This window comes from Bombus vancouverensis, chromosome 11, assembly GCF_051014615.1.
Source record: "Bombus vancouverensis nearcticus chromosome 11, iyBomVanc1_principal, whole genome shotgun sequence".
Lineage (NCBI taxonomy): Eukaryota > Metazoa > Arthropoda > Insecta > Hymenoptera > Apidae > Bombus > Bombus vancouverensis.
Genome location: NC_134921.1, coordinates 10,327,792 through 10,355,621, shown reverse-complemented (window position 1 = coordinate 10,355,621; position 27,830 = coordinate 10,327,792). Strand labels below are relative to the sequence as shown.

The 27,830-nt window shown below is 43.4% G+C and overlaps 3 protein-coding genes across 7 annotated transcripts; 1 reads left to right on the top strand and 2 right to left on the bottom strand.

The window, feature by feature from the left end:
• Positions 1-1,915: 1,915 nt before the first annotated feature.
• Positions 1,916-14,351, bottom strand: LOC117154841 (uncharacterized). 4 transcript variants are annotated; one of them, XM_033330186.2, is made up of 4 exons: positions 14,233-14,351; positions 8,571-8,711; positions 7,506-8,107; positions 1,916-7,282 (listed from the first exon to the last, which is right to left on the bottom strand). In XM_033330186.2, the coding sequence occupies exons 1-4, from the start codon at positions 14,246-14,248 to the stop codon at positions 5,507-5,509; spliced, it is 2,535 nt and encodes an 844-aa protein (XP_033186077.2). In that variant the 5' UTR covers positions 14,249-14,351; the 3' UTR covers positions 1,916-5,506. The 4 variants fall into 4 exon arrangements, with proteins under 4 accessions (XP_033186077.2, XP_076478734.1, XP_033186078.2 ...); XM_076622619.1 differs by lacking the exon at positions 14,233-14,351 and adding an exon at positions 11,461-11,693; XM_033330187.2 differs by lacking the exon at positions 14,233-14,351 and adding an exon at positions 10,575-11,550.
• Positions 14,352-15,412: 1,061 nt separating this feature from the next.
• Positions 15,413-19,977, bottom strand: LOC117154839 (116 kDa U5 small nuclear ribonucleoprotein component). Its single transcript, XM_033330184.2, has 8 exons — positions 19,710-19,977; positions 19,183-19,453; positions 18,856-19,127; positions 18,096-18,784; positions 17,793-18,022; positions 16,994-17,712; positions 16,320-16,600; positions 15,413-15,994 (listed from the first exon to the last, which is right to left on the bottom strand). The coding sequence occupies exons 2-8, from the start codon at positions 19,426-19,428 to the stop codon at positions 15,489-15,491; spliced, it is 2,943 nt and encodes a 980-aa protein (XP_033186075.1). The 5' UTR covers positions 19,429-19,453; positions 19,710-19,977; the 3' UTR covers positions 15,413-15,488.
• Positions 19,978-20,222: 245 nt separating this feature from the next.
• LOC117154840 (ras-related protein M-Ras) lies at positions 20,223-25,869 on the top strand. 2 transcript variants are annotated; one of them, XM_076622567.1, is made up of 5 exons: positions 20,223-20,385; positions 20,657-20,978; positions 21,045-21,165; positions 21,248-21,422; positions 21,527-25,869. In XM_076622567.1, the coding sequence occupies exons 2-5, from the start codon at positions 20,789-20,791 to the stop codon at positions 21,614-21,616; spliced, it is 576 nt and encodes a 191-aa protein (XP_076478682.1). In that variant the 5' UTR covers positions 20,223-20,385; positions 20,657-20,788; the 3' UTR covers positions 21,617-25,869. The 2 variants fall into 2 exon arrangements, with proteins under 2 accessions (XP_076478682.1, XP_033186076.1); XM_033330185.2 differs by having other exon boundaries at positions 20,228-20,385; positions 21,106-21,422.
• The last annotated feature ends 1,961 nt before the right edge of the window (positions 25,870-27,830 follow it).

Genomic DNA, 27,830 nt, shown 5'->3' with positions numbered 1-27,830 from the left:
GCCACAGGGTGCGAGAAGAAAAGGGGGAGACCGAAATCGGAAGAGCATCAGGGAGAAAGAAGGAGAAGCGGGTTATTAGAGAGAGAAAGATGCGATTACCTCGATAGGCTGTAGCACACGATGCGCAGGGACAGGGTCGGATAGGTCTCGGTGATCGTGCCATTATCCTCCACGGGGACCGACCTTCCGCCTCGTGTACAAACGGCTCGCTCTAGGCACGCTCACCCCTCTTCACTTCCGACGCTCACGACGCACTTCCCTGGGGGAGGTTGTAGCCAATCAGCGGTCGAGTTTCCGTGGCCCGCGGCCGCAGGCTGACTCCACGTCTCCCGTACCTAATGTAGGTTGTCGAAGGTAGGCATCCTTTGTACCCTCCTTATCTTCTTACCTTCGTTCCCTACCTCCTACCTGGGCCGAAGGTAACGAAGGTCATTTATAGGACTTCGTACAGTATTCGCATCCTCTGTCGCTTCCCTCTTGTGGTTGGATCGACATACCAAAGTATTCTTCCAGGTAGTCGATATAACTTACCAGGGTGTTATACCTTTTTCAAATCCCCCATTTCCGCCATTTCACCAAGGTAATCTCTTCTTAATCATTTTCGAGGATCGTTTATGGAACGCTCGGTCATCGTAATTACCAAGCTTTCTTGAGCCATTCTACTTATTTCGTTCTATTGGTATTCCCCGATATTTTAAGATATCATTAAGATTGTATTAGATCTTTTTTTTTTTTTAATAACGTTTATTTAAACCAAGACACAATTTTAATACATTTGGGTATTCGCAATAAATTATGAATTTTGGTAATGATGGTACCAAAGGTACCGATACGCGACGGTACGACGTAGCCATGCTATATTATGTGTCGGCGTTTTACATTTTTCGTGTTTAATACAATCTTTGGATTTAAGCCGCTGGGCAGCGGAGCTTTTACGTGAATTTTGTTTTCATTTGATCTTTTCTGCTCTGAAAACTTGGTCGCAAAACAGGACGCTTCGGTAGTCTACTTTTTGGAGATTGTATCAGATCGGTACTCGGTTAATCACTCGTTTTCTATCGTATTGCTATTTACGAACGATTATATCGTTAGTCTATTTTTCACGTTTACGATGTTCCACCAGCTGCGTACTTACCTCGCTCGAAGGGCTGCTTGGTTCCATCCGAACGCAAAAATGGCGTGTATGTGGAGGAGACATCGAATTAACACTCGTATCGTGAACAACTAAATAGTTCGCCCGTCTGTCTTTGCGTAATTTCTAAATCGCGTTTAATTGAACGATAAAACTCGCTGATCTTCGAAGTACGTTTCGAAGTATTATTTCGTACAATCCACGTACTAGTTGCGCGATGTTCAACAGGGTAACGTTAAAGGAAGAGGACGAGGTAACACGTACGCTTGTTTATGATTATACACATCACGATTTATTGACGAGCAATGGATCGTACACTTCATGTAACATGATTCTCAAAAACAATTTTAACAAAACATCAAAGTAAACGCTAGCTAATTAACGATAACAAACATTGCCGGTTACTATTCGTCGGCAAGATGTAAGGCGACGTTTTTAAACGCGCACAACCTCGCGATAATGACATGGATAATTAGATACTCGAACGATCAATGATATTAGATATATAAGTAGGTAGTAAGTAATATACGCGCTTATAGCCTGGGTTATTTCGCTGACTTAATCTACGGTAATTTTCGATTTTCTTCCTGTCGATTTTGATAAAACACAATACGCACGCCGCTTCGTTTACATGTTCCAGTCGCTTAAAAGTTCGATCATAACGCTCGGGTGGCGCGCAACGCTTGAAAGAAAAATCAGCAATCCTAGGACCGTTTTGTAAGCGACAACGAAAAAGTTTCGTAAAATGTCAAATCAAAGGTAGAAGATGGAGAACGAAGAAGGTTTGAAATATTTGAACAACTGTATTCTCAGTGATTATCGATGTTCTTTGTTCGATTACAATTCACAGCTTGTTTATTATGGAGATACTGTATTGCGTTATACGTTTAATATTTATGAGAATGACATTGATAATAACTGCGTCGATTACTTGTATACTATTTCATGGAGTTACCGTGGAAATATTTTCGAAGCACAACCGATTACGTTTATCGTTACAATCCCTACAGTTTCCAAACAAAGGTTTCGCGTAATCGCGACGAACGATAGACTTCGCGATGTTAAAATATAACTTGTTCCGTTTTCTTATTAATTTCGATAACTTGCTTTAAAATCTGAAACATTCGCATATAAGCTTTTCGATCACAAACACGCGATTTCGTTTCCCTTTTCCCTCTTCTTTTCTGACATCCTATGCTTACGATACGTCGTCTGTTTATTTTCTTCCGGGGGGGGGGCACATTAGTTTCAAGAAATGTCCTCGAGATATTCCAAGTTGGAACGAATTCTTGATCCCTCGTCGTGGCGCAGCTATCTATTCTTCTGCGCGTTAAAGTCTTTCCGAACTGTAACTTTAGATACGATACATAACGGTTCGTGTTGTTAACAAGTACACGATCGTTGCTCCAAACAATGGGTTAATATTTCAAGTAGAACTTACGTAGGTATAGTCACATGGCAACTATTCAACTCTTGCAACAAATCAGATATTAAAATCTTCGCAGTCTTCGTGGGCTACGTTAATCGCTTTCGTAAACCATCGGTTCGAACGAACATTGTCTTACTAGTTGTTCAACGTGGGCATTTTATAATTGGCGGATCGATGGATAAAATTACGATCGATCGTGATGGTTGAACGTAACGTGATTCCGTTTAAAAAGGCCGTAGAAAAATAACATGTAAAAATCTGGGTCCCTTTTACTTCGCCGTAAATCCTAACGAACTGTGACTCTAATGTAATCCTCGTTTTCCTAAACTGGCAGTTCTTTTTTTTTTTTTTTGATTATTAGCTAATTCGAAATCGTGTGGTTCCCTTCTTTTCCCAAATATCGTCGACCACGCGTAACCATGTAACTAATTGATGCAAATTTCCTAAGCGAGATTCGAACGTCCGACTTCGCCGCGAATCGTGGGTATCGATATTCTCCATTGTTTCTTCGCACTCGTTGGCACCGTTCCCCTATTTTCAGTATTTATCTCGACCAGACGTTTAAAACTCTTACTTTTACATACCCACCTTGACTCTCATTCCACCATCGACATACATCTTTTTTACGCAACGTGTACGCTCGATCGATGTGCAATACCGGAAACGCTGAATTATATTCTGATCGTTCGAGTAGGATTTGGATTCCTAGTAAACGTTTCGTTTAAAATTTCTTTGAAATCATCGTGTTCATCTTTATTGCTGTCCTTGTACGAACAGGAGCAGTCTGTACAAATTCCGATACAGCATTAAAAATCGCCATATATCACGCACAACGAGCTCACAGCGCACTCGATGCTATTCTTTATCCGAATGTTTTCAAAAACCGCTCGATCGTATCGATCTCGGACGATAATAATACCTATAATATATTATTCGTAAATCAGTAACAGCGATATGAGTTTATACGTCTTCGTAGAATAAAAACTCCCTTAATATTATAGGATACGACGTACGGGTGGTAGGTACGTATTTTGCATATTTAAACTTCCAATTCAAAACGGTACACCCCGATACGAAGAATCGAGTGTACATTACAAAGATTTTACAAAGCTCCTCGAAGCTTCTCACCTAATATTTTTAAAGGGTTGCCCGTTGTTATATGTATTACTAGCATGTTCCCCTCTTTCTTTGTTTTTTTCTTTTTTTTCTTCTTCTTCTTCTTCTTTTTTCCTTTTACCAGGAAATTATAATCGGCCTTCTATCGCAATAAATCGCTCGTAATATATTATATGATAATAGACGATAATTAAATTGCACTAGTACATTGCACACGTTCTCTGGCGTTCTTTGGCATCTCTATGAAGTACATATTTCTCTAAGGTTCTAAAAAAGGAACGACAACACGTGGGGACGAGAAAGTTTATCCTTCATCCATCCGCCGTTCCACTCTAACCATTCATCCGCTATCCTTGTCTCTACATCCCTTAACCATACGTTATGCTACGTCTAATATATCTCTGTCAGGCGTTGTGCCATTGCCAATAAAGCGGATCAGCCAAATTGCCGACTCTTTCCGCAAATGAATTTGTCATGCCTGGCCACAAGTAGGTATACTAATTTGCATTTAATGGTTGATCATAGACAGACAGACACACACATACGTACATGCATTACAAACATACCGCCGTTGTTTCTCATTTGAGAGGGAAAGACACAGGGTAACACGTGTGTTATTCGTTTTGTCGCTATTTTCTTCTCTTTTAATGTAAAACATTCTGTACCAGACGATCTTCTTTTAGTCTTGTTCATTTTGAAAAAAGTATCTAATAGAATATATTTACTCGCGCTGTATTAAATGTCACAATCATTCTTTCACTTTCACCTGTCGAGCTGCCGCTCTAGTTTATGCTACCGGGTGTACCATGTGTCTTCACACCCACACGAAACTCATCACGTTTTACGAAACATTATAGGAAGCGGGGCAAAATATATGGTAACGTACAGCCTTTGGATTGGTCACGTAGGAATCTTATTTCCGTAAGAGCGTCTTCTAAATCTAATAATAGGAAGTGGTAATATCGAGCGATTTGGTCAGCATCTCTGATCTTAAGCGGCTGTTTAAATGATATCAGATATCACGAAAAATAACGACTCAGGCTATTACAAGTACTTTGAACTTTACGCGAGAACCAAACCTAAATGTAACTTTGATCTCGCGAAAATCCTGGAGAACGTGGTCGTTTTTATTGGCCGATTCGATGACACTAGGGTCGGATCTAAGCCTAAACCTCGAAATTCCATTTGCGTTTGACGATACGTTCAACGTGGAAGTAAAACTAAAGTAGAAGCTCAGAAAGTAAAAACTGTGCAAGCTGTGACCAGACGATGATGCTGAATGAGAAAACACATATTTATAGAAGGATACGTTCACCTCGCGGTCGATTATTCGTATAATTATCTGGATTCTGAGTCGGACACTCGGATGCAACGTAATGGCGGTCAACATTTCGTTGCTTCACTTTACTGAGATTCAACGAATTTATTCAGTTACTCTTTAAAGCGATTAAGCAGTGAAACGCTGGCTGGCCGCCTCGCGGCGATCGGATTAATATTAACCCAACCTAATCTGACAACTAAAGCCAGCCGCCGGTTATACGTAAAGAGAAAAATCGTTCAAAGCGATCGATCTTTGTAACACGTTCGAAAATCATCGGAGAGGACGCTTCTCGTCGACAACTTTATCGCTTTAGCTGCAGTGGACGAGTGCATAAAAATAAAATAAAAATAAAATCTTTTTCGCGATAGTTTGCTCATTCTCGGTAACGATCTTTAAAGTTGGACAAAAGTCAGAGACACCGACCAGATTGTTGGCTATTACCATAGGAAGTGGTGAAAAGAATGGAGGATACAGAGGAGGATAGCTCGTACTGTTAGCGGAGAAAGAATTACGGTGGCTGTTGCGAGGCAGAATTGAAGTAACTGACTCTTTGATTCCTGTATTGCGACGCGACCACAGCCTGAGGATTAGGAATGTGCCTGATACTCAAGTTTGGTTTGATTTTCATTCCGAAACCGGAGATTCTTTGATGAGGTTGCGGTATTCGCAGAGCGACTTTGCTGGCGAGGTTGGCAGAGCTGAGTACCAAAGGATCGATCGAATTCTCGTCGGTGATGCAGCCGCTTAACAGGGACACAGCCGCGTCGGAAAGTGTCACTAGATTGGAGTCTTGACCTCGTCGTTGCTCCAAGTCTTTCGCTTTTCCTCTTAGTAAGTTTCCTGTAGGGATCGATGGTCGCGATGGCCTTGGTTTCAACAAGGACAGGGAACAGGATGACGAGGACGACGACGACGACGACGACGACAAAGAGGACGAAGGTGAAGAGGACGACGAAGAGGCAGGGGACGAGGAATAATTACCGACCGATAAATTCGCAGACAGATCGAGAACGTTATTGTGAACCGCTCCACCGCTGCTTAGATCCAGTGGGATCTCGTATTTGGAATTGTTCGGTTCTAAAATGGCGCTCGACGTGGCAAACCCGGAAGGCTTGGCGACGCGCAGTGGCGCTAGTGGTGGCGGACCTTTCTTTTTCGGAGGGGCGCTGACCTGAATGGGCGCAGCATGTTGTTCCTCTTTCGTCTTCGACATTGTTTTCAACGCGTCGCGCATCTGTTTCTCAGCCAACAAGCTTCTCACACGATTCGCTTTACTTTCGCGCAATTGTTTCTCGAGTTTCTCTCTGTTCAAGTTATCGATCTTCTCCCCGTTGTTTTGCACGCGTTGCTTCGCTTTATCCCGGAAATTGTCGCTGGCTTCGTTCACGGCTACCAGACCCAATCTTCGAAGAATCTCCTCGTCCTTCTTCGGACGTTCTGGTTCGACCTGTTCCACTCTTTTCACGATTTCCGGCAAAGTTTCTTCCTTCTTCGACGATGGTCTACAACTCTGCTGTATGCTTCTCTGATCCACCTTATCGACCGAGGCGGAAGTATCCTCCGTCGGAGGAGTAGTTATATTTTGTGCGACTCGAACGACCTCGTCGGGTATGCTGTCTATAATTTCTTCGATGGTCTCCTCTGTCTCTCCGAGGTTCTCTTTCGTAACTACACCTTCCCCTGGTGCCACCAACGCGCCTGTCGATCGTTGCTGACTTATCGTCGTCGCTTTGATCTTTTCTCGTCTAACGGCTCTCATCTGCAGCAATTTCTCTTTTGCCTGGCCGGTCGCGCTGCTCGACGTGATTCTCGGTGGACACGGGGTCAACCGAACCTTCAGTTTCAATAGATCCTCCCGCGGCGTGGTGGTGATCTCAGCGATCACTCGTTTGTTTCGTCGTTTCCTGTGCTTGTGGTGTTCCAGCTTCGTCAGGTCTTTGGTCTTGGAACTCTCAGGTGCGTGATTGTTTTGTATCGGTACGAGATTAGGAGTCCTCATAACCGGAGTCACTTTGCACCTCGGTTTCTTCGCCTTCGGTTCCTTGTCGCGTTCCAAATTGGTCTTCAAGGATCGAGGGGGTACGTTGCTGCTTTCTAAAATCCTACGAGCCTCGACTTCGCACTCCTGCGGCGGCTTGGGGCTCGGCGGTGGTGTCGGCGGCCTCTGAATATTTTCCATGGTCGCGGTATCCTCGGTCGTTTCGTCGTTGAAGGAACTGTCGCTCGATTGAGGAATAATAGCCTCCCGGCGCGTAATGCGATAAAACAGCTTCATGGGTGCTTCCTGCAACGTCAAAATTATCGCTTCCCCTATGGTATCTTGCAGCATCACGAGAGTTCTAAATACGACTGACGCAATAGGAAATGATTATGACTATCGCGAGGTAGACGATCGACCTCCATCGCGCGACCATGAGTTACCGACGAACACGATGCGAAAGGAAAGTAAATTATGGGCTCGCTAAATAACAGGGCAGAAGGGGTAAATGATAGGGGAAGAAACTCACTCTTTTCCAGCCGAATATGCAGGCGAGGTCCAGTAGAGTCCACGATTGGTCCAGTACCATCGTTTTCGTGCTACTGCGCCGGTTCTCGTCGCTCTTCTCGCAGAGAATCTCGATTTTGTTGACGATCGCCCCGTAAGAATTCGCCTCCTCCCATCCTCTCTTCAGCATCAACAATCGCACCAGATGACGAACCGTCACTCCTGCCGGACACTTGAGATACCGCGTGCTTCGAACCTTGATCGGCTCCTCGTGTTTCGTTTGATCGGTATTGTTCGTTCGGTGTCGTGACCCGACACGGTTCTCCGGCTCGCGAGCGACCGCCTCCTCTTCCGGTTCGTCGAGCTCGCACAAGCTCAGGCTGACGAAATCGTCCAAGGTTAAGTCTAGAGCACCCAATGGAAGGGCTAAAGGTGGGCATTGCGGATTGACCAGCCGGAAATGACGCCTTCGTTCGAGCTCCGACCGGAAGAGGCCGGGTACTACGAGATACACCAGTCGTTGTAGCTTTACGTCCGGCAAGAGCGGCGGAGACGTTGCGACATTGCACACGGGACACGCTCTGGCACCACTGCTCAACCGTCTGACTATGCAACCTCTGCAAACTGAGCATCGTTCCACTCGTACCTATTTTATATTCCAAACGTGTTCTTTCCGATGTTTAATTACGCTCGTTCCATCGCGAACGCGGAATCTTTACGTTCGAAAAATCTCTATTCGTCGGGAGAATATGAGAACGCGCGGGACGAACAGCGCCAGCGGTTAGTCACCCTTCTCGAATTTAGCCACCCTGCCGGAGGGGCGGACGAAGCGGATGGACTATTTCACGCACGCGAAGTAGATACGGCCGTTGGAGGTACGGCACGGTACACGCGTCGTTATTTCGCGTCGTCACCGAACGATATTCATCGACGACTTCGCTACGTTATAGCTTTTTTCTCATGCAAATTAATGTTAACGAGCCGATGAAACGCGAGTCAGATGAGCGAAAATCGTGCGATGACCGGCGACGAGTAACGAGATGGGACGAGCGTTACTACGGAACACGGAATTGAAAGAAATACTAACAAGAATGTAGACATTCCACGAGGGTCGTTGCGTCTATGAGGTAGCCTCTGCAGAGAGGACACACGATATGTTCGTTCAAGTCTTTAACCAGCGGCTTCTCCCTCTCCTTTGCCTCCATGTCGTTAGTCGATTCTGAAACAGCTGTGCCATTCGGATTGTTAATCCACGGGACCAAAGAGCAACGATTAGATGCTTTTTTTAAATTAACTGCGCAGCTTGCTGTGGTCGCCGTGCACGTCGCACGGAATCATAATTCGCGCTTGCGTAAAAAATTTCCACGCATTGTCGCGATTCGTCGTACGCGACAGCGAGTCGAATCGGTGATCGCCGATCTGCGGCTTATCTAAAATTAAATCGCGTAACATTACGCGTTAATGTACCGACGTGCGCGATATCGATGCGCGTTCTAATAACGGTCGGAGGATTCCGAAATGCAGGTAGCCGCGCGCACTAGCCCGAGGGGGGAAACACACGCACGTAATCGCGTTAAGATACGTTCGAAGCAGCGATTTCCATTTACGCGAGACTCGTGCGTACCGTCGATATATTTAGAATAATGAAATATCTCGTGAAATGCAAGGGGGGAGAAACGAGTTACGCCGGGGCTTTAAGGTCTATCTCTTAAAGGGGATGGTTTCTCTTCCCTTTCTCCTATCCGTGTCTATCTGTGCAACGATATTCGATAATATTTTCGACCAGATGGTTGCCACGTACGGTCTCGTTCACGACGAACATGCGTGAGACGAGATTTAGTCGGTATCGCGCGAGCGAATCTGATTTCGCGCGTGCTGTGCTCTCGCGAACGGTTCGCGCGCGCGCGCCAGCGCTACGGCGCTGCTGTAACAGCTTTTCGCGAACGGCCGTTAACTGGTGGCTAACGAGGAAGCGGCTTCCTATCAAGTTTCGTAGCCGTACGATGGTGGGAGATTTAGCAAGATTTCGTAGGCAACGAACGGGAAACGCGTTTGTCGAAGTATCGCGCGACGAGCAACGAGATCCTCGCGTGAAAGGTATACTTGACAGTGAAACCAGCTTAGTCACGCGATACGTCGGCTTGGAAAAACTAGGTTTTTAGAGCTCCCGCGTACAGATCTCCCGCGCGACAATAACAGAGGCCAAGTGTCACTGCGCATGGCTAACGAACTCGAAGAAAGGAGGAAAGGCTCGACCACCTGCGTCGACGACATAGTCGACGGCTCCGTGTTCGTGCAATTTCGCTCTGCGAATGATCCGTCAAGGCCGGGAACGCGACAGAAAAGAGGTTGGTTTACGAGGAATGGCAAGAGTAATGAAGAACTTGGAGGAAAGGGGGAAAGAAGAAAGAGAGAGAAAGAGAGAGAGAGAACGTGCAAGCGAGGGGCAAAGAGAGAGAGAGAGAGGGGAGAGAGAGAGAGAGAGAGGAAGGACGAGTAGAAGGGCTTCTGCGTTCGAACTTGAGAAAGGTCTGGCGCCAAGCGAGCAGAGAGAGAAAGAGAGAGAGAGGGAGACCACCTAATTCGTTGATCGCCGTTGTTACGGATCGACGCGATTCTCCAGAGAATCGCGATCTTCGTTCTTGGACTTGGAAACGTCCGCGCGATGCCGATCACGTCTCGCATGCTCGCGACGAATCGTCACGAGGCCACGGCTGATACGATCGAAGGAAGAAAGTAAATTGGACGGCGAGACGGTAAAGAGTAAACGGGAGGAGAGATATAATAGAAAGAGCGGCGATGGAGAATCGCGAGGGTAAGCCGTCGTCGATAGGAGCGTTGCCACGGTAACATCGGTGGTTCGAGCGTTTTTGCTGGAACGTCGACGTATACCGGTCCGAGAGAGCACGGTAGCTATTCCAGGCAACAGGATCTCGCGGGTAGAGCATCGGCATCGCGGCGAGCAGCGGCGGTGTCCTATCTTCGGCGGAGGATCGCGAGTACCGAGCGTAGTACGGGCTTGTTGGTCGATTCACGCGACTACCATACGTTTCGCAGGGCGGTATACAGAGGCTTACGTGTAGGTGCTTACCAGCGTAGCGAGAGAGATGGTCGCCGTGGCCAGCAGCGAGCTGCCGTCCCGGCTGGCAGCGGAACGTAGCAGCGGACGTGGCAACGACGGTGTTCTTGGTTGCCGTATCGCTTCTCGCGGTGCAGCGGGCGAAGAGAGGTGGCAACGCCGCTCCGTCCGTCGGCGTGCGGCGCCCCGAGGCTCTCTCTCGCGATAGCGCGCTCGTTGTCGTCGCTCACGCCGTCGCACTCCTCACCATGGTCGTCACGAACCCGTGACCGCGAGCAATCCTGATAACTTGCACGCCGCGAGCTACGTACCATCACGTCCCTGCTGCCTGCGAGCACAGCGCCGCGCACATGTCCGACGATTTCGACCCGATTCTCTCTTTTTCCTTCCCCCTTCCTTCCTTCTTTACTTCCTTCCTTCCTTCCTTCCTTCCTTCCTTCCTTCCTTCCTTCCTTCCTTCCTTCCTCCTTTCCTTCCTTCCTTCCACGCTCTACTTCCCTCTCTTTCGCTCCTCCACTCGCTCTCCTCCGTCTATCTCTCTCCCCTTGTTCCTCCTTTCCTACGTTTTTCTTCTTTCCTCGATCGTTCTTCCTACGTGTTTCCGTCGGCCCTACTCGCCGAACGAACAGAACAGAAAACGAAACTCGATCGCGCCTTTGTTATCCTCGTGCACGACTTTCTTCCTCGATCCACGTCGTAGCCGTCGTCGTTGCCGCGATTGTCCCGTCGACGACGTGGTTGTCGATCGACCGGTGGGTCGACAGGCGCGCGCGCGCGCTCTTGCCCGTGACGTTCCTTCTTTCTCTCGCTCTCGCTCTCCCCTCTTCGTGGCCTTTTTCTCCGTCTCTGTCGCTCGATCTTCCCCTCCGCGCTGCCCTCCTCCTCCACGAGGACTCACGGGGTCTTGTCTCGCGACTCGACGTAACGTAACCGCTCTCTCTGGCCACGACTCGATTCGGTGCACTCGGCCGACTCTCGAACGAGTGCGACGATGCACGATGATATCGGGGATCCGGTGGCGGCGGTGGCGGCGGAGGCGGCGGTAGAGGCCAACGAGAGAGTGTGTGCAGCGGTGGCGCCGAACTGCGGCGGTAGCCGCTGCCACTTTTCGATACGGTGCGATTAGAACGACGCTGCACGGAAACGACGGGAAGACACGGGCACTGTTCGTATCGACCCCGCCTAAACCCCGCCTCGCTGCGACGGAGCCGCACGAGCGACGCCGAGCGTCGGCGAGCGTCGACGAACCAGCCGGTTTCCTTTTCCGACTTCGTCCTTTTCGGTCGTTCCGACCTTTCCTCTTCTTGTTCAACACCCCTTCTCCTCCTCTTAGTACTCCGCTTACGTTTTCACCTTTCGCATCCCTCGATCGTCGGATTCGTCGATGAATTCATCGACCGATTCGTCGATCGATCGCAGTCCAGGCGAAACCGTTCTATCGTCCAGCGTTCGCTCGCAAGCTGCTAAAGAGCCAACTGATCGATTCGAAGCTAGATCGACCGTAGATCGTCCCGCTTTTGTACACCGACGCGCGAAAGCAACGGTTCGTACCCGACGTATCTTCTTCGCCCCTTGCATCCGTTGTTCGCGAAAACGACGCTTTCTTCGTCCGCTACGAAGCAGCGGTGAATGCCTCACCGGAGATTAGGACGCTCGAATAAACCGAAACCAGCGAGTTTTCGAATCGGAAAGGAACGCGATCGAAGTATAGGTACGCGCGTGTAATCGGCGCGAGGATCTCCATGGACCGTACGATGTCCCTTTCCATGTCGCTCTAATTACCAGATGCCTTTAATATGTTACGATCACGGTACATTCGACGTAAAAAGCCGCTTTCCAACAGTTACGGATCGCCATCCGTTTCCTGTGAAACATCGTAGGTATCTACAGCGACGAATCTGCGTACGACAAATACGTACGGACGTGACGGTGGTACTGCGTGCTAATAAATATGGGACACCGGTAACGAAGCTGCTTATTAAACGCGTTCGATCAGCGATTCGTCGAGGCCTCCGGTTTCGTAACTTTGGCCTGTGTGTCAAAGAAACGAGGCAGTCGTGATTGGCAAACGAGGCAAACGTGGCTGCGCGATCGTAAAGGCGTTATTCTAGTTACGATAGCTACGCATACAGGCACACCGTCTGCCGATAACGCGCTACGAAAGTCACCGAACCGTATTCGAGAAATATCTTGCGCACCAACAGCGTGTCGCCCGCCGGCAGATCGCACGCTATTGTAAATTTAAATTGTTGCGCTATTTATAGAACGAATAACCAACGAGATGTCCCTGATTGGCCGCGCCGCGTACTTTTCGCGCGTTTCTCCGATTCTTTTCATGACCGATTCTCCCATCGTCGCGCGTTTTCTCGCACCATCTTCCTAGACGTTGCTCGCGTCTATCCGACTTGGATAGAACCCGACTTTAATTTTCTTCTCAACGAAGCGTCGTGAAAGGGCTTCGGTGTCGATTTCGGCGATGCGGGCTCGACGTCTCGAAGAGAGAATTTAGTCCACGACACGACGTAACTATGGAAAATCGTAGCGTCATACGAGACGTGGTTAGACGCTCGAGGTTCGTAGCTCTCGTTTTTCGGTAAGAGCGTCGACGATTTTTATTCGAAAGTACGATTTTAGCGCGAAAGTCGAGCGAAAAGAAGCACGGTTATGCGTGTACACCAGCGCGAGTACAGAGCAGAGGGGGAGAAAGAGAGAGAAGTACGAGAAGTCGACTGATCGATCGGCGGCGACGCGGTAGACCGCTTCATAACGACATCGCCTTGAAAAGAGACAGTCGCCGGGCGAACCCGGTTTTGCGTCCATCGAAGCAGCACGACTCTCTGGTCGATCGACGCTGATGGGCGGACGAATGGGCATGGTTATAGTTGGTAAAATGGCGCCAGGCTCCGTCCACTTTGACCACCCATACGACTGTGCGCAGTTGCGGCTCCGCCTGCAAACTGCGCGCGCTGCCTGCCTCGCACTTGTATCTTCCGTCTCGAATCTCCGACATACGTTGATTGTTTTAGCTTTTTCGCTAATTTCTTTGGCTTTAGATTTTTTCTTACGAAATTTCGTCGGAAAATAGCGATATTTTTGGAGAGGAGAAACGGACGGCTTCGATATTTCACGAATAAACGATAAGCGCTTAAGAAGCGAGACAGTCTCGTCAACGTACGAAATGGGACGATATGCTGCACGCCGGGACTATTTCGTGAAGCTTAAACGGCTAAGCGGTTATGATTACAGCGGATGCGTGTCCTGACAGTAAACGTTCCGATGAACTCGATACGTCCAAGTAATCGATATATACATACTATATAGATTCCTACGAGTGCACGCATTTCTTCGCATATTTCGTTCGTCGTAACGACCATTCGTTAGATAACACGTATCCGCTGCGATCGTAACCTAACTTTCGCGATCCGATGGTTGAGTCATTTTCGACGCAGTAGGCTTAGCGCGATTCAACGTGTAACTTGCAGTTTTAGCTTTTACTTGCTCGGCATTGATAGCGAGACGATTCAACAAATTTCAAACTTTCTTTTATCGAATAGAAGTTGTACGTTGTATTCCTAGCTTTGTCGGTTTGCAAGGTTTGCAGCAACACTGACTCATTCTCAGTTATTATTTTGTTTAGTTATTATTTAGTTTAGTTAGTGACATATTTTACCTACGATCGGTCCCATGATGTTGTTCCAATGACTCACGACGATTTCTTTGTGACCTGTGTTTCTTTCAAGACAGCGTCTTCTCTAAAATCGACAGTTTTGCACTTACACCGCAATCAATGGCAAGCGGCGATATATGCTTTGTTCTTCTTTGTCCGTGTAACGAAGATATTTGTGAGAGAAAATTGTACAAATTTGAATGTACATACTGAACATGTGGGTTCGAACTGGACCTACTGTTCTACTTTCTTACGTACGTAATTCGCGATTCGTATTCCGAAGGTTAATACGATAATTTTCACTGGAAAATCACTGATTACTCGGAAAGTCACGTGAATAACGTGTCTAAAGACTAAACTACGTATCGAATGCTGTCACGACGGATCAGCTAGCTACACCTATCTATGATATTTAACCTCCTGCCCTATAATTTAAGTTCCGAATGCGGCCAAGAGAAAAAAATGTTTGTCGCGTGTAGCCCGAAGAACGTACGTTTTATGCTCGTGTTGTTTATGTTTGGCCCGAAGGACGTACCACCTTTTTCGCACGTGTTCTTCGTGTTTGGGTCGAAGTCAGTGAGCCGCGAGTCCAACTCGACGTTGTAGGTTAAGGGATTCAAAATTTTCCGTTGTAATCTTCGTTTTGCATTTGTTAATTACGATACTCTGTCTATATCTATGAGTAGAATCGAATCGTTTATCGAACGTTGATACCAATAGTACATTTGAGTGTTTTAATAGCAGATGGGTAAACGTATCGGATATTCGAAGAATATTCCCAAAATTGGATAAGCGAGTTGGATTTTGTTTTAGACGTTAAAAGGAGTCGTAGTTTGATGTTCGGTGGATCTATTTCTGAAGAAAGTAGGTGGACAGTAAAGCTTTGTCCATATGTTGCGATCTACTTTCGAATGCGGCCTCGAATGTGTTCTATATACATATTTTAACAGTATACTCTTATTTATAGTCGTATAGTTAGATCGGGCGTTCTTTATTTTATATTGCAAACAGTTCGTACTTCGTAACGGCGTTATGATACAGGAAACGCGTCTAATTTTTCACGAGTTTACAGCAATTTAAGAATTTTGAATGGTTTTTTTAAGGAAGTTTTACGTTTTTGCCAATAGAGCATTGGGATATGGAAATGGAATCAGGTGAAAGTGACAAATCGATAGACACGCGGTTTTCGTATAAAATTAATTCTTTAATGAAAACTTGTCGTAGTAAAATTATACAGGAAATTGCTTTATGGTTATATTTTATAACGGGTAATTCAATAGAACGTCCTGTCGGGCTAATTCCAGTAACATAGGATCGTCGAAGAATTTGTTGATAGACACGTCTTCCGAAAGTCCCTTCCGCCTCCTTGTCTTCAACATAAACTCTCTAGCTAAGTGCGTAGCTGGCTGTGGCTCCAGTGGTCGAATAGTGATGCTTTTATCTAATGGATCGCCAGGCACGATCTGCCAATGATGGAATACGGACAGGCAGAACGCCTGACCTTGCGTATGGGTTCGCAGGTCAGTCTCGAATCCGAAACTATCGATTGCCGGAATGAATGCTTTGATGGTATACAAGGGACTTCCGGGAACGGGAGCGTCTTGAGTCACGTGGCCCCTTCTTTTAGCCAGCACGGTATAAACTGCTGACACGCAATCCGCAGGCGCTTGAACTTCGACGAACAAGTAGGGTTCCATCAATCTGGGCGTTGCCATAAGGAAGGCAGAATAGGCTACCCTTCTGGCCGTCGGAATTATCTGACCACCTGTAAAACGAAAGAAATTAATGTTGTTCGCAATAAAAAAAGTGTGGAAATTATTTTTCGTCGCTTCACGGAATCAAGCGGTGTCGGAAAAAAATATTATTGACTGATTAATAATAATTAATTAACAATAGTAATACGGTATATGCATTCTGGGCGCTTTCAAACTTTGCTTAAAAGGTAAGAATCACGCTCGATTTCAAATATTTTAACGTACCTCGAGAAACAAAATATTGAGAAATAAAAAACGAAACTGCAGCACTCTTCTTACTCCAGTGCCGTTTCGAACGCAGTCCCCGAGATAACAAATACACAATACAATACATACCTCCTCGATGAAGAGGTTCTTGAGCAATCACGGCGTCCAGGATTTTGAACTTCACGTTTCTAATCGGTTCTTCGCAGAGAGGACCTTCTCGCGTACCCCACTGGAAACCCTGAATGATGGCGTCACGGGCGCTGTTCAATAGCGTCTTGTCCACTTCTGATGGCAAAGTGTCGTCGACCAGAATATTAGGACCCGTGGCGTCTGGACCAAACGCCCATATGCTTCGCGCCGCCAATAAATCCCAGTCGTACTTCGTCTGGAAAAATTCTCCTAGACGTTTTCTGCAAAGACGAGTACATTTTGTTTTGAGATTTTTGGAACTTTCGTGGCTCGATACCGAAGAACCCAGACTTGCGTGTACGAACCGTGTTTCTACTCCCTATCAGGGTCGATCGACCCTCTCTGATGAACCTATATATCTGTGAAGCCTGCATTAACGTACTATTCTATTTTCTATATCGACAAATAGGCTGCGGATATTTGTGTGAATTTATTACTTTTATAAGCACAACTAAAGAAACAGAACCTAAGCGAAAATTTAATTTCACCCACTAAATACGTTTTAAGGATATTTTATACGTTTTTGCGCACTATGCGCATTCCGTGTATTTTTGCATTTGTTAACTTTCTATAAATGCGTAAAAATCCACGATCTAGGGAATTTTTCTACTTACTTGTTCCACGTGATTTTAACATGTTCTGCCTCGATGTCTTCGGCCAGGCCTCTCTCGAGTGGTTCGGCGATCATCGTCAACTTGTTCCGTTTATTGGGTGTCTCGGCGAAACACTTGAGAGAACTCGTTTCTACTACCGTCTCCGCGAAAGCAACGACCGGGTCTGCTACTTTTATATCGATTTCCGAATACATACGACGCAGGTCGTGCATCGCGCAGTCCAAGTACAGTTCACCGGTACCTAGGACCACGTGTTCGCCGCTTTCCTCGACTCGCGTGCCCAGCAATGGGTAACTTTTATTCACTTTCCTCAGGCCGTCTAACATCTTTGGTAACTCTGATGGATTGACAGGTTCGACCGCGATTTTGATCACGCTCTGAGTATTGAACTTCAATGGTCGGAAGATATGTAAGTCGTCTGAATTACTGAGATCGGTAATGGTGCTCGTTTTTACGATCGGCCTGTCTATACCTTCGATAAGTACCCAGTTGCCCGCGGGAACTCTGTTCAACTCGATCGAGTAGCGTGCCTCGCTGATCCACAACCTTCCCACGGTTAGAACGCGAGAATCTTCTTCGTCGGTACGCGAGTATGCTTCACCTAATACGCGGACACGTTGTCCTGCCTCGAGTGTACCTGACATTACCCTTCCGAGGACCACGAATAGAGTACAGTCCTCGGTAGGATACATTTTTGTGCTGTGAATCATTAGCCTGCCCTGTAAATATCGTTTCCGTGTTAAAATCTATGTGGTAGGACACGAAATACTCGTAGTGTAAATATTTCGCAAGTACTAACGTCAGGATCGCAATTGATCATATCCTGCGCGAGAGACGAATCCATAGAACCTGTGTACACGTGTTGAACTTTGACTGGTGCGTGTGACTGAGGACTAGGAACGTGGGCTACACACATATCGACTAATCCGCACATATCTCCCAAGAAACGCGTGCATACCAATCTCAACAGAGGTCTAATATTCATTTTCATTTCTTCTGATGTTAGTCTTATGCCTAATTCGTCCAGCACTGTGGAATTAAGTTGCAATATTATTTCACGTTGAACGAAATCTACTAGTTCAATTTAGAAATATTGACTAACCATCGGGTAAAGTTGTGTCAACATCACCAACAACTTGCGCGAAGATCTTGTACAATGGCTCGAGTATGAATTCGATAAAGCTGCGCTGTGCGGTATTGTGTGGCGGTTTTTTCGTAAATTTCCGTGTTTTCGAATTAAAGTATATATCTCCCCATAGTCGTTTCGAAAATTCATTGGCGTTAAGCGAGGGATGGATCTTAGCGTAAAGCGCCGCGAAAGATTTCAGGGTGAAACAGACATTGTACTCCGAGCTCGCAAAGCACACGTTTCCGATAGCAGGTGACACGAAAGATGGATTTTCAGAATCCGAATATAGCGCTATCAGTCCATTAATTTCTTCGATGATATGTCTTAATTTATAGTACGCGTCTAAGGGGGGCAATTTTAATTCGAGGATCAGTCGGTCTATCTTATTTATACAAACTGTTAACGCAAGTTTTTCCTGAAGCGCGTGTTTTAGTAAACGTTCTGTGTTCAACATGACGCCTTCGGCGGCGTCGACGATCAGCACCGCTCCATCGGATAAACGTATCGCCGCTGTCGCCTCGTCAGAAAAATTTACGTGACCCGGAGTATCGAATATATTCAAAAGGTAGGACTTTGATTTTACGTCTTGCAGTAACAACGTCACGGGTGTTGCTTTCGTTGATACCCCTCGCTGTTGCTCGGTGAATAATGTGTCGGTATACCTAAGAACGTAAATATTATGTACTTTTTTGTTTAACTCTGAACGGCGGTTATTAGGAGTATTTATGAATACCTTAAAGGTTTTTCGTCTGTTACGCTGTGAAGATAGGGGTGGGTCTGTCTCACTAGACAATCGACTAAAGTAGTTTTGCCGTGATGTAGGTGACCAAGTAGAACAACATTACGTATAAGGTGAGGCGCATCCATCATATCTGCTAAAAATTCTATGCTATACGTTGTCTCTGGTAGTTGCTGTTGTTTTATTTGAAACTTTGGTTTTCGTGTTGGTGCTATCAGTGGTTTATCTAATGGTTGTGCATCTTCTTCTTGTACCAATGTCTCTACCTATAACGTATTTTAATTAAATATATATTAATTGTCAATTAATTGTTCAATTTACCTCTGGCCCATAAACTTCTAAAGCACTTGGATAATATCTTTTATCTTCGTGCAATACAACTGCCATGGAATTTCCTTGCTCCGATTGCTCTCTAACTTCATCTCTGTCTTCTTCCATTTCCTCATCGGAGCGTTCTCTGTCTTCTGCATCGTCTCCAGCATTTCCATATTCATTTTCATCTTCGCTATCAGAAGCTAAATCGGGACCAATATAATTGCCAAATTCATCGTATAGATCTGCATCCATGTTTATTCTCTTTTTTATTTAATAACTGCAAATATAAAAATTACACATTTTAAATATCATTGATCATTTTTATATGGCATAAGATTTATTTTTTGCCATATTTTTCGTTGAAATTGCGTTAATCATGATTGTTTACAGGCGGTTAATTCGAACATAACCTTAAAATCAATGCCAACAAATGATAGACTGTAATGATGTTAAAAACTATAATAATCATTAATAAATTTTGTTAAATTTGCCTTAATATTTACAAACAGTAAGTACTAATACGGTATGCTTACCAAAATTAATATTATTTGACTAGGTGCACGGAAATGGCTAACCAAAGTTATGACTGGTTACACGGGATAAAAATACATCATATAAGTAACGTTATGAAATGAGACACATATGGGTGTTTTAGCGATCTTCAATTATTAGATCAACGGTACCAATATAAAAGTTCACTAATTGTTTCGTATAAATTGCACGTGTATTATTCGTGTATTATCGTATATACACATTTCATATAAATTTGTACGAAGTAGAACGAAGTAGACTACGAGGGAGTGTAAAGTGGCTTGCCAATATAATAAAATGGACCTTTCACTCTTTTTAAAGTGTATATTCAATATCCTGCGACATATTAAATGAATATTCTCAAATCGACTAAGCGAAGTCTTAAGGATTTCACATTTACAAATAAGAGCAGGTTTTAATTGAAAGTTACATTTCCATTTCTGTATTATTTTGGGTCAAAGATTGTTGGCACCACTGTAATAGGTGTGATAATTGCAAAATATGCCGCTAGGGTAGTTATATTTCCGCGCATGGTCATAAAAGTATACAAGACCTATTGTATACGCTACTACGTTAAAGCTTACACAAACATACTTTCCACATTGAAACGAATGTTGCGCACAGTAACGCAGATTGACAGCTGGGAGAACGTGAAACAGGAGTGGCAGATCATGTAAGGTGTGTACTTATTTCATTCAAATATAGACTACATTGCGATAATTCAACTGTCACAGTACAATCTGTAAACTCCTAATCAAACCCTGGGAACTTCTCATCTAATTTTGTCCTATTAAGTATAATTGACACACCCGTTACATCGCGACCTCTCTAGGATAGCTTTCTTAGTTCTCGTGTTCATGTAAACAAAACCATTACAACAAAAGCTGTTGAATATTAAGAAGCAACACGTTGTGAATTTCGTCGGTTCGATGTAAGTTAACCGTTTCAGGGTACTCTAGTCGGAGAGTGAGACTTGACAATTCACGAGCAGACGCGCTGCTAAGAATACATTAGAAGAGTTGACAGGATAGGCAGAAGAAGGCAGGGCAGCGGGGGAGGGGGCGGGAGAACAAGAGGCGGTATGACACGACCCCCTAATAATGACAACCTTATGACCTTCAAATTGGTCGTGGTTGGTGATGGAGGTGTTGGAAAGAGTGCACTCACCATACAATTCTTTCAAAAATTATTTGTCACTGACTATGATCCTACCATCGAGGATAGCTACATTCAACATACAGAGGTAGACAAACAATGGTGCATCCTAGATGGTGAGTCGAATTTAGTTGCTTTGTCGCATTTAATTCTGCTATCTGCTATTTTTGTGTTATGCTTAGTGTATCGCATTAGGCCTACAATGCACTCTTGTGTGTACAAAAGTTTATTTGTACCTAACAGTGTTAGATACAGCTGGTCAAGAAGAATTCAGTGCCATGCGAGAACAATACATGCGCAAGGGTGATGGGTTTTTATTAGTATACTCTGTGACTGATAAACAATCTTATGAGAATATCATGAATTTTTATACCCAAATACTTAGGGTAAAGGACAGAGACGTATACCCTATGCTTCTGGTAGCCAATAAGGTCGATTTGGTACATTTGAGAAAAGTTACAGAGGAACAGGGAAGGGAGTTGGCTCACCGCTTGAATATACCTTATATCGAAACTTCTGCCAAAGACCCACCATTAAATGTAGATGCAGCATTCCATGAGGTAGGGGACCATAAAAATAGATAAAAGAAGGAGCAGGAAGATTATCGTATATATAGTTGCACATGGGTGAAAGTAGCTAAGGGATTTGAATAATTTTCTTCTAGGTTGTTCGTATCATCAGAAATCAACCTCCAGCTGAGTTGGAAAAGAATCGGAGGAAACGAAGACGTTCAGGAAAATGTAATCTTTTATAAAGCCCTAAAAATATTGAGTGAGTATTGGGGCTGCGTAATGATTACGAATTACCTTTTTAAAGGGTCACTTTTTGTCATAAAAAGTGAAACGCACCTGCCAAAAAACAAAAAAAAAGACGAAAAAATGGGTCCTCTGTCCTCCATCGTATATAGGTACATGTGATTCGTACATTTTTCTTTTTTCGCCGATTCACGTATGAGTTCATAGTATTAATAAGCATCGATCCCACCTTTGTAACATAAGTGTACAGAATAGTAAGGATAAGAGATGCATCGATCGAAAAAGAAAAAAAAAAGATACTATATGTCTCGGAGACGCAATTAGATTTTTTAAAAAATCAATTCAGTATCAGTTTAAGACTTAAAAGACCGAAAAAATTTGTCGGAGTTATCGACTGTTCATCATTATGATAATATGAGACCACGTCTCAGTACGCGTGTATACATCAATTTTTTACCATTGACAAAACACTATGGAATTGAGCGTTTTTTATTGCACAATGCATAATTCTATAGAAATCTTTTTACTTCTTCACGTAATAAGATCATGTCATGAAATGACTATAATAGTTTCATATATTGACTCAGCTCCTATTTTAGACAGCGGTAAAAGAAATTATAGCTTCAAGCGTGTTTATTTATTTATTTAGGTTAAATGACCTTTTATTTACGTGTATGATGATGTATGTATTTCTTGACAGTTTATTGTTTGCTCGAGTCTTTCCTATTATATTTGTTTCATTGAATTGACGTACAGATTTTTAGTATATTTTCAGTCATTGTCTTTTTGTAGCGATGTAAATAATATTCGGAAAAATGAATTCTTTAACAATAAGTTTCTCTTTCTTCGGTAAATATACCATTAGGTATTTGGAACCTAATGAATATCTAATAAATATTCTGAATCAAGAATGAAATATTCAACGTAAGGCAGTATTGCCTTCGCTATTAGATTATTGGCTTTGATATTTATAGAGGTCTGATATAAAATATTTATCGTGTTTAAGTATTCAAGTAAATATATACAACGCAAAGTATTGTGTTTAGCTAATTGAAGTTGAGAAATATAGTGTATTATTAAAAAGAAAGATATACAATGAGCAATATACATATTGCTTTTGTAACGCAAGCAAAACTTGTCTAATGTCGCGAGAATTTCTTTTTTTCTATCGATTAATTTAGTTTCGAACGTTCGTCACTCTATCAAGTGCAATACGCGAACTTTGACTATGTCAGACCTTCTTACATATATTTAAGAAAATAATGCCATGGCCTACTTTAGTATTTAAATGTGAAAAAGGAATGCGTACATTTAAGAAGCGCTCCAATTGCGTGTGTAAGTGAAATTTAATGTTACATGTGAATGCAAATACCAAACAGTGAATTATTTTTCGTGCTTATACAGACTCGAACGTTGCAGTCTATATCGTGCATAATATTCGTCTTACATCTTCTACGTACTCGATATGGTACTCGTACGGTATTCGTTAATGATAAGATTATCAACGAGGACGTTACAACGTGAATGAAACTTTCTCGTTTGATTATCTTCCGTTGGTGTACGATAACACTAAGTATTCATTTGCAATGTTAATTTTTTTTTCTTTTTTTTTTTTTGTTCGTTGAAAGGTTCAGTTCACGGTTCGCAAAATAAAATATATTCGTAGCACAATGAATATTTAATTCTTCGCTATATGTTAAAGATAAGTACGCGTTGTTTGTAGTGTACATGGCGCTGTGGAAACACAAAACGAAAAGGCGGTTTAATTGCTTTAGACGTTCTTTAAGAAACTTCAACGAAGTACTCTGCTTCGATTGTCTTTATGATTGCGACACAACCCTTGAAAATGTAATATTCGTTTTACTTATCGAAATTCGATTCCAGTATTATATTTTGGTGTACGCACAAAGTGCTTCTCCTATACGTAGGAACGGTGTGAAACTCAGCAGTAATATATTACGATACGTACGCACAAGATGTGCACAAATATCTTGGCGTCACCGATTAATTCTAACAGTGAAACATATTTGCCTTGAGATAAGAATAATTTGTATTATAAACGATGAAGGTTAACGAAGGAACGTGGGGTAGTTGCCGTAATGTAGAAAATCCACTTCGACATTCTCTAACGATACAAAAGAGATGGTTGTTGTATTTTGTGACCAGTCGAACGTCGGATCAGAATAGGTCTGATAGTATTCTTCGTTAAAGAAAATTTTACATAGGCGTCGTTCTTCAAAGTGCAACGAAGTATTAGAGAAAATTAAAAAGAACTGAGAAACAACGTATGTATTTTGCTCTATCGATACTTTCGTTTGCCAATGAGAGGTTCATAAATTAAGAGCGTTATTTTAGCTAATCTATTCTCTTAGATTCGGAGAAAGCTCAATGCGTAGTTAAAAACCGCACTGCACGAGTGAACGATTGTACAAATTTTACCGAAACGTTTATACGACACTCTAAACTTATGATTCCGTTACAGTTTCGGTATGAAATATAACCGCGAATCGTATCGTTTTGCATAAAATTTGCAAATTGTAAGCGATCGTACGTTACTATTATGCATTCACGAAATTCATCGAACGTGTGGGCAACCGAATTGATTTCTTTATTGCACGCGTACGTATTGTTCGCGTGATATAATACGGGTTATACATGTGCATTTCTCCCACAAGGTGAAACGAATCACCGCTTCGTTTAAAGCCCGTTCATTTGGTAGTAGATTTAGTAGTTACATCGCGAATAAACGTGGACCATCCATCTCGGTCGATCGATTGGAAATTTCTACGTCACAAAACAGTCATTACAGAGGAACATCGTGTAGATCCAATTAAAATTAATCGAACGCGATGGTTCGATGCCTCGCTGGTTTTTAGCTGATATAAAATTATTATTTCGTTTCGTAAACGCTGTTTCTATCAATGGATTATATTAGATTACGCGAATAAAAAGATTTATACGTTAAGAATCAGACTCTATATCGAAAGATTCAAACAGCGATCGTCGTTGTTATTTCGAAGCTGAAAAAGGAAACAAACGAAACGAGGGGAAAAAAACTGTATAAATACGTGCATATTGTGAACATTTTTTAGACTCAGGATTTAGCGTTCCTCGCATGTTGTAATAATCTGAAAAGCGCTACGTTTTTTATCGCCGTCCATGAAAGAGGATCGTGATTGAACAGATGAAAATAGAAACTCTCCTATTGTTTCGTATGCAACGTGTACGACAATTAAAAACAAGCACGATGTCGTATATCAAATTGAATTATAACATGCAGCGAATGTCGTGCAACGTTGAACAAGGGAAATCTGTAAACGCAAAACTCGTGACGTTAGCGTGCAAACTTTTAGGTCATTTAAAAAGGGAAGAGTCAAGAGGATTAATTATGAAATAGTCAATACGTTGAATCATTGTGATACTGAGGTGGAGAAATCGCAAGACGTAGCGAATGCTGTGGTTGTGCGAGCCATCGAAGTCAGTTGGAACGACGTTTTTCTTTCGTCTGTCAATGGAAAAGGCGAGAATTTCGAATTTTCATCGTTGGCAAAATTGGGAGACGCATCGAAAAGAGAAACACAGGCGAATGTTCTTTACAGAAGGAAACAAGCAACGATATCGTTTAATTAAATTACTGTTATACAAACGAACGGAGGAAAATTTTGGGAAAGTCCCTGACTTCGTTCTCGTTTCCTCCCAGTGTTTGCTAGTCACTACATTCAAATACCGCACGTCAGCATAGCTACTTATTATTAATTTTTTTAATGGAAAAAAAAGAAAAAAGAAGTACCGTATAATGGCACACAGGAAACAATGAACTACACGTAATAAGAGAGTTATAGGTTTAAGATGAAGTACGATCGTTTCCGCCGTTCTTGTCCTTAGATAGCGACGAAAAAAAAAAAGAAAAAAAAGTATATATATATTTTGAACAAAAAATAAAGAACGAGTATTCCTCCTTAACGATAGTTATATACGAGCGATGTCGACACAAATACAATTATATATGTAAAAAGAAAAATATGTATGTATGCTACATACGCGTACATGTGATATACGTGTATTCTCTGTATGTGTATACAGAGCGTGGGCGTATGTGTATTTTCTTTGTTGAACGAACGTATGGATGAGAATGCGTGTGTGTTAATCGTGCGTGTCACTACTTGTGCAGGTCACTGTATGGAGTATACAATTGATAATAAATTATGGACACGCGTTTACGAAAAAAAAAGGAAAAATCAATAAAAAGGAATCGCCTGGCCTATCAATTTTATGACCCGAAATCAATAGGGATAAACGTTCGTTAAGATGGAACGAATGAAAAAGCAATTCACCTTCGTCGATGAAATGGATTTATTGTCGGAAGAGTCGAGCACCGAAGGGAAGAAGTTTAATTACGCGGACAGACGCGACGATTTTGCTTGAAATTGGCCCTACCTTGGAATTATCCGAAACTCACGCCATTTTCTACGATTTAAGAGGACTTAATGCTTCGAATCGTTCCCGCGTAGTACAACGGAAATCTCGAGATTTGCTTTCGAAACGACGCGACGCGATGTCGTCTTCTCCTATTAAGCGCTTTCAAAAACACTCACCGCCGTTGGATCGCTTTAATTAACGCCGATTACGTCGTTTCAATCCGCGCGTTAATTTTTATGCGTCGATGATAATTTCCCGACTGCGTACAGTTATTTCGTTCACCATGATATTGCGTATATTCGCATCGTGCGACCATGAGTTATCGTACAGAATAATTTACGCTCGAGGATTCCTTTGATATCGCGTCTGTATTCATAATTGACGCGTTAGTTTCGTTTACGCGGCCACCTCGTTTGTTAATTATTTATGTGTTCGCTAGAAGCGTATCGTCAAATACGAAAATTTGTAAAATAACATAGAGTAATTTCGTTAACGTAAATCGCAGCATCCCGAAGTGTGCTAACTATTCGTGTTTCGTTATACTAGTTTGATACATGTCGCTGTCGATAAGACCATCCATCGCTACATCGATATGTATTAGAACATCTATTCTATTAACAAAGTTTAACTTCGTTTGCTACTTTAACGATTATAACGTAGCGGGTTGTCTTATAATATAGCGCAGTCGTTGGTTTTCGTATATTTAGATGAAAATACCGAATAAGAGACGATCAGAGATGGATTTTCCTGAACTCTTTATAATTCAGTATGCTTTCCTATTAAATTTTTCATTCGAGTGCTTTAAAGCTCCGATAGTAACAACTCCCGTTGTTTTAAATTCTTAGAAAAACTGCGCTAATTACTAGATGATCCAATATACACACACACACGTTGCAATTGAAATAGTAGATTTATACTGAAACAAGTAGAAAATAACAACGATAAAATGCATTCAATTTACGCTACACTTTAGAGATGTTCTAATTGAAACGCTATAATATCCGAGAGCGTATCATATACTTTTTATAAAGCAACGTATTGTACGTTTATCGTTTTACACAAAAGCGCTTGCAATGAAATTTTAGGTGACAGAGGCAACCGGCTAACCAGGTAATAGGAGAATAGCCAGCATCGTGTTGGAGATCTTCTCGCAGAAACTCGTCCGATTCGTCAAGTACGTGCAACGGGTAATATCGTCGAGTTCGGTGTAATTGGAAGCACAGTGCTAGAGTGCCGTGTCTCGTTTCATTGGCCGTGTACAGCAAATTACATTGTACGTAGATATTGCGTCTCTTCAAATTTCCGAGCTGCTCGTTACAAGACGTTCCCCCTAAACAGATCAAAGGATGCGACCCGAGTGGGCTGCCTCCGTTGGGAGGCAGAAAAAAAGCATTTGACCGTCAAATGCGCAATGCTTTCGACCGGGGGATATACAATTGATTAATAAACGCCTCGGTTAAACAAAAGCACCCCGCTGTGCGTTTCGAGGCTGGTTGTTAGGTTCGGTTCGGTGAGGTCGCGTGCGACTAACTACGACTCGACGCCATTGTCGCGGGGGCAGCAACTCACGGTTCGATAGTTGCAGGAAGATAAAATCACAACCGATTCCCTTTGTGCCCGTTCTTTTGGGTTGGAATACCATCTTAGAAAATGACCAGGAAGCTTGGTGTCCAGGAGTCGAACATTCCGGGTCGTGTTTTTCCTTTCACGTGGAACTTTATTCCACGTGGAATAACCCGCTTGATCTCGGTTCGGATGCTTATCCGACCTATAGATCTCTTTCTTAAGTCCGGA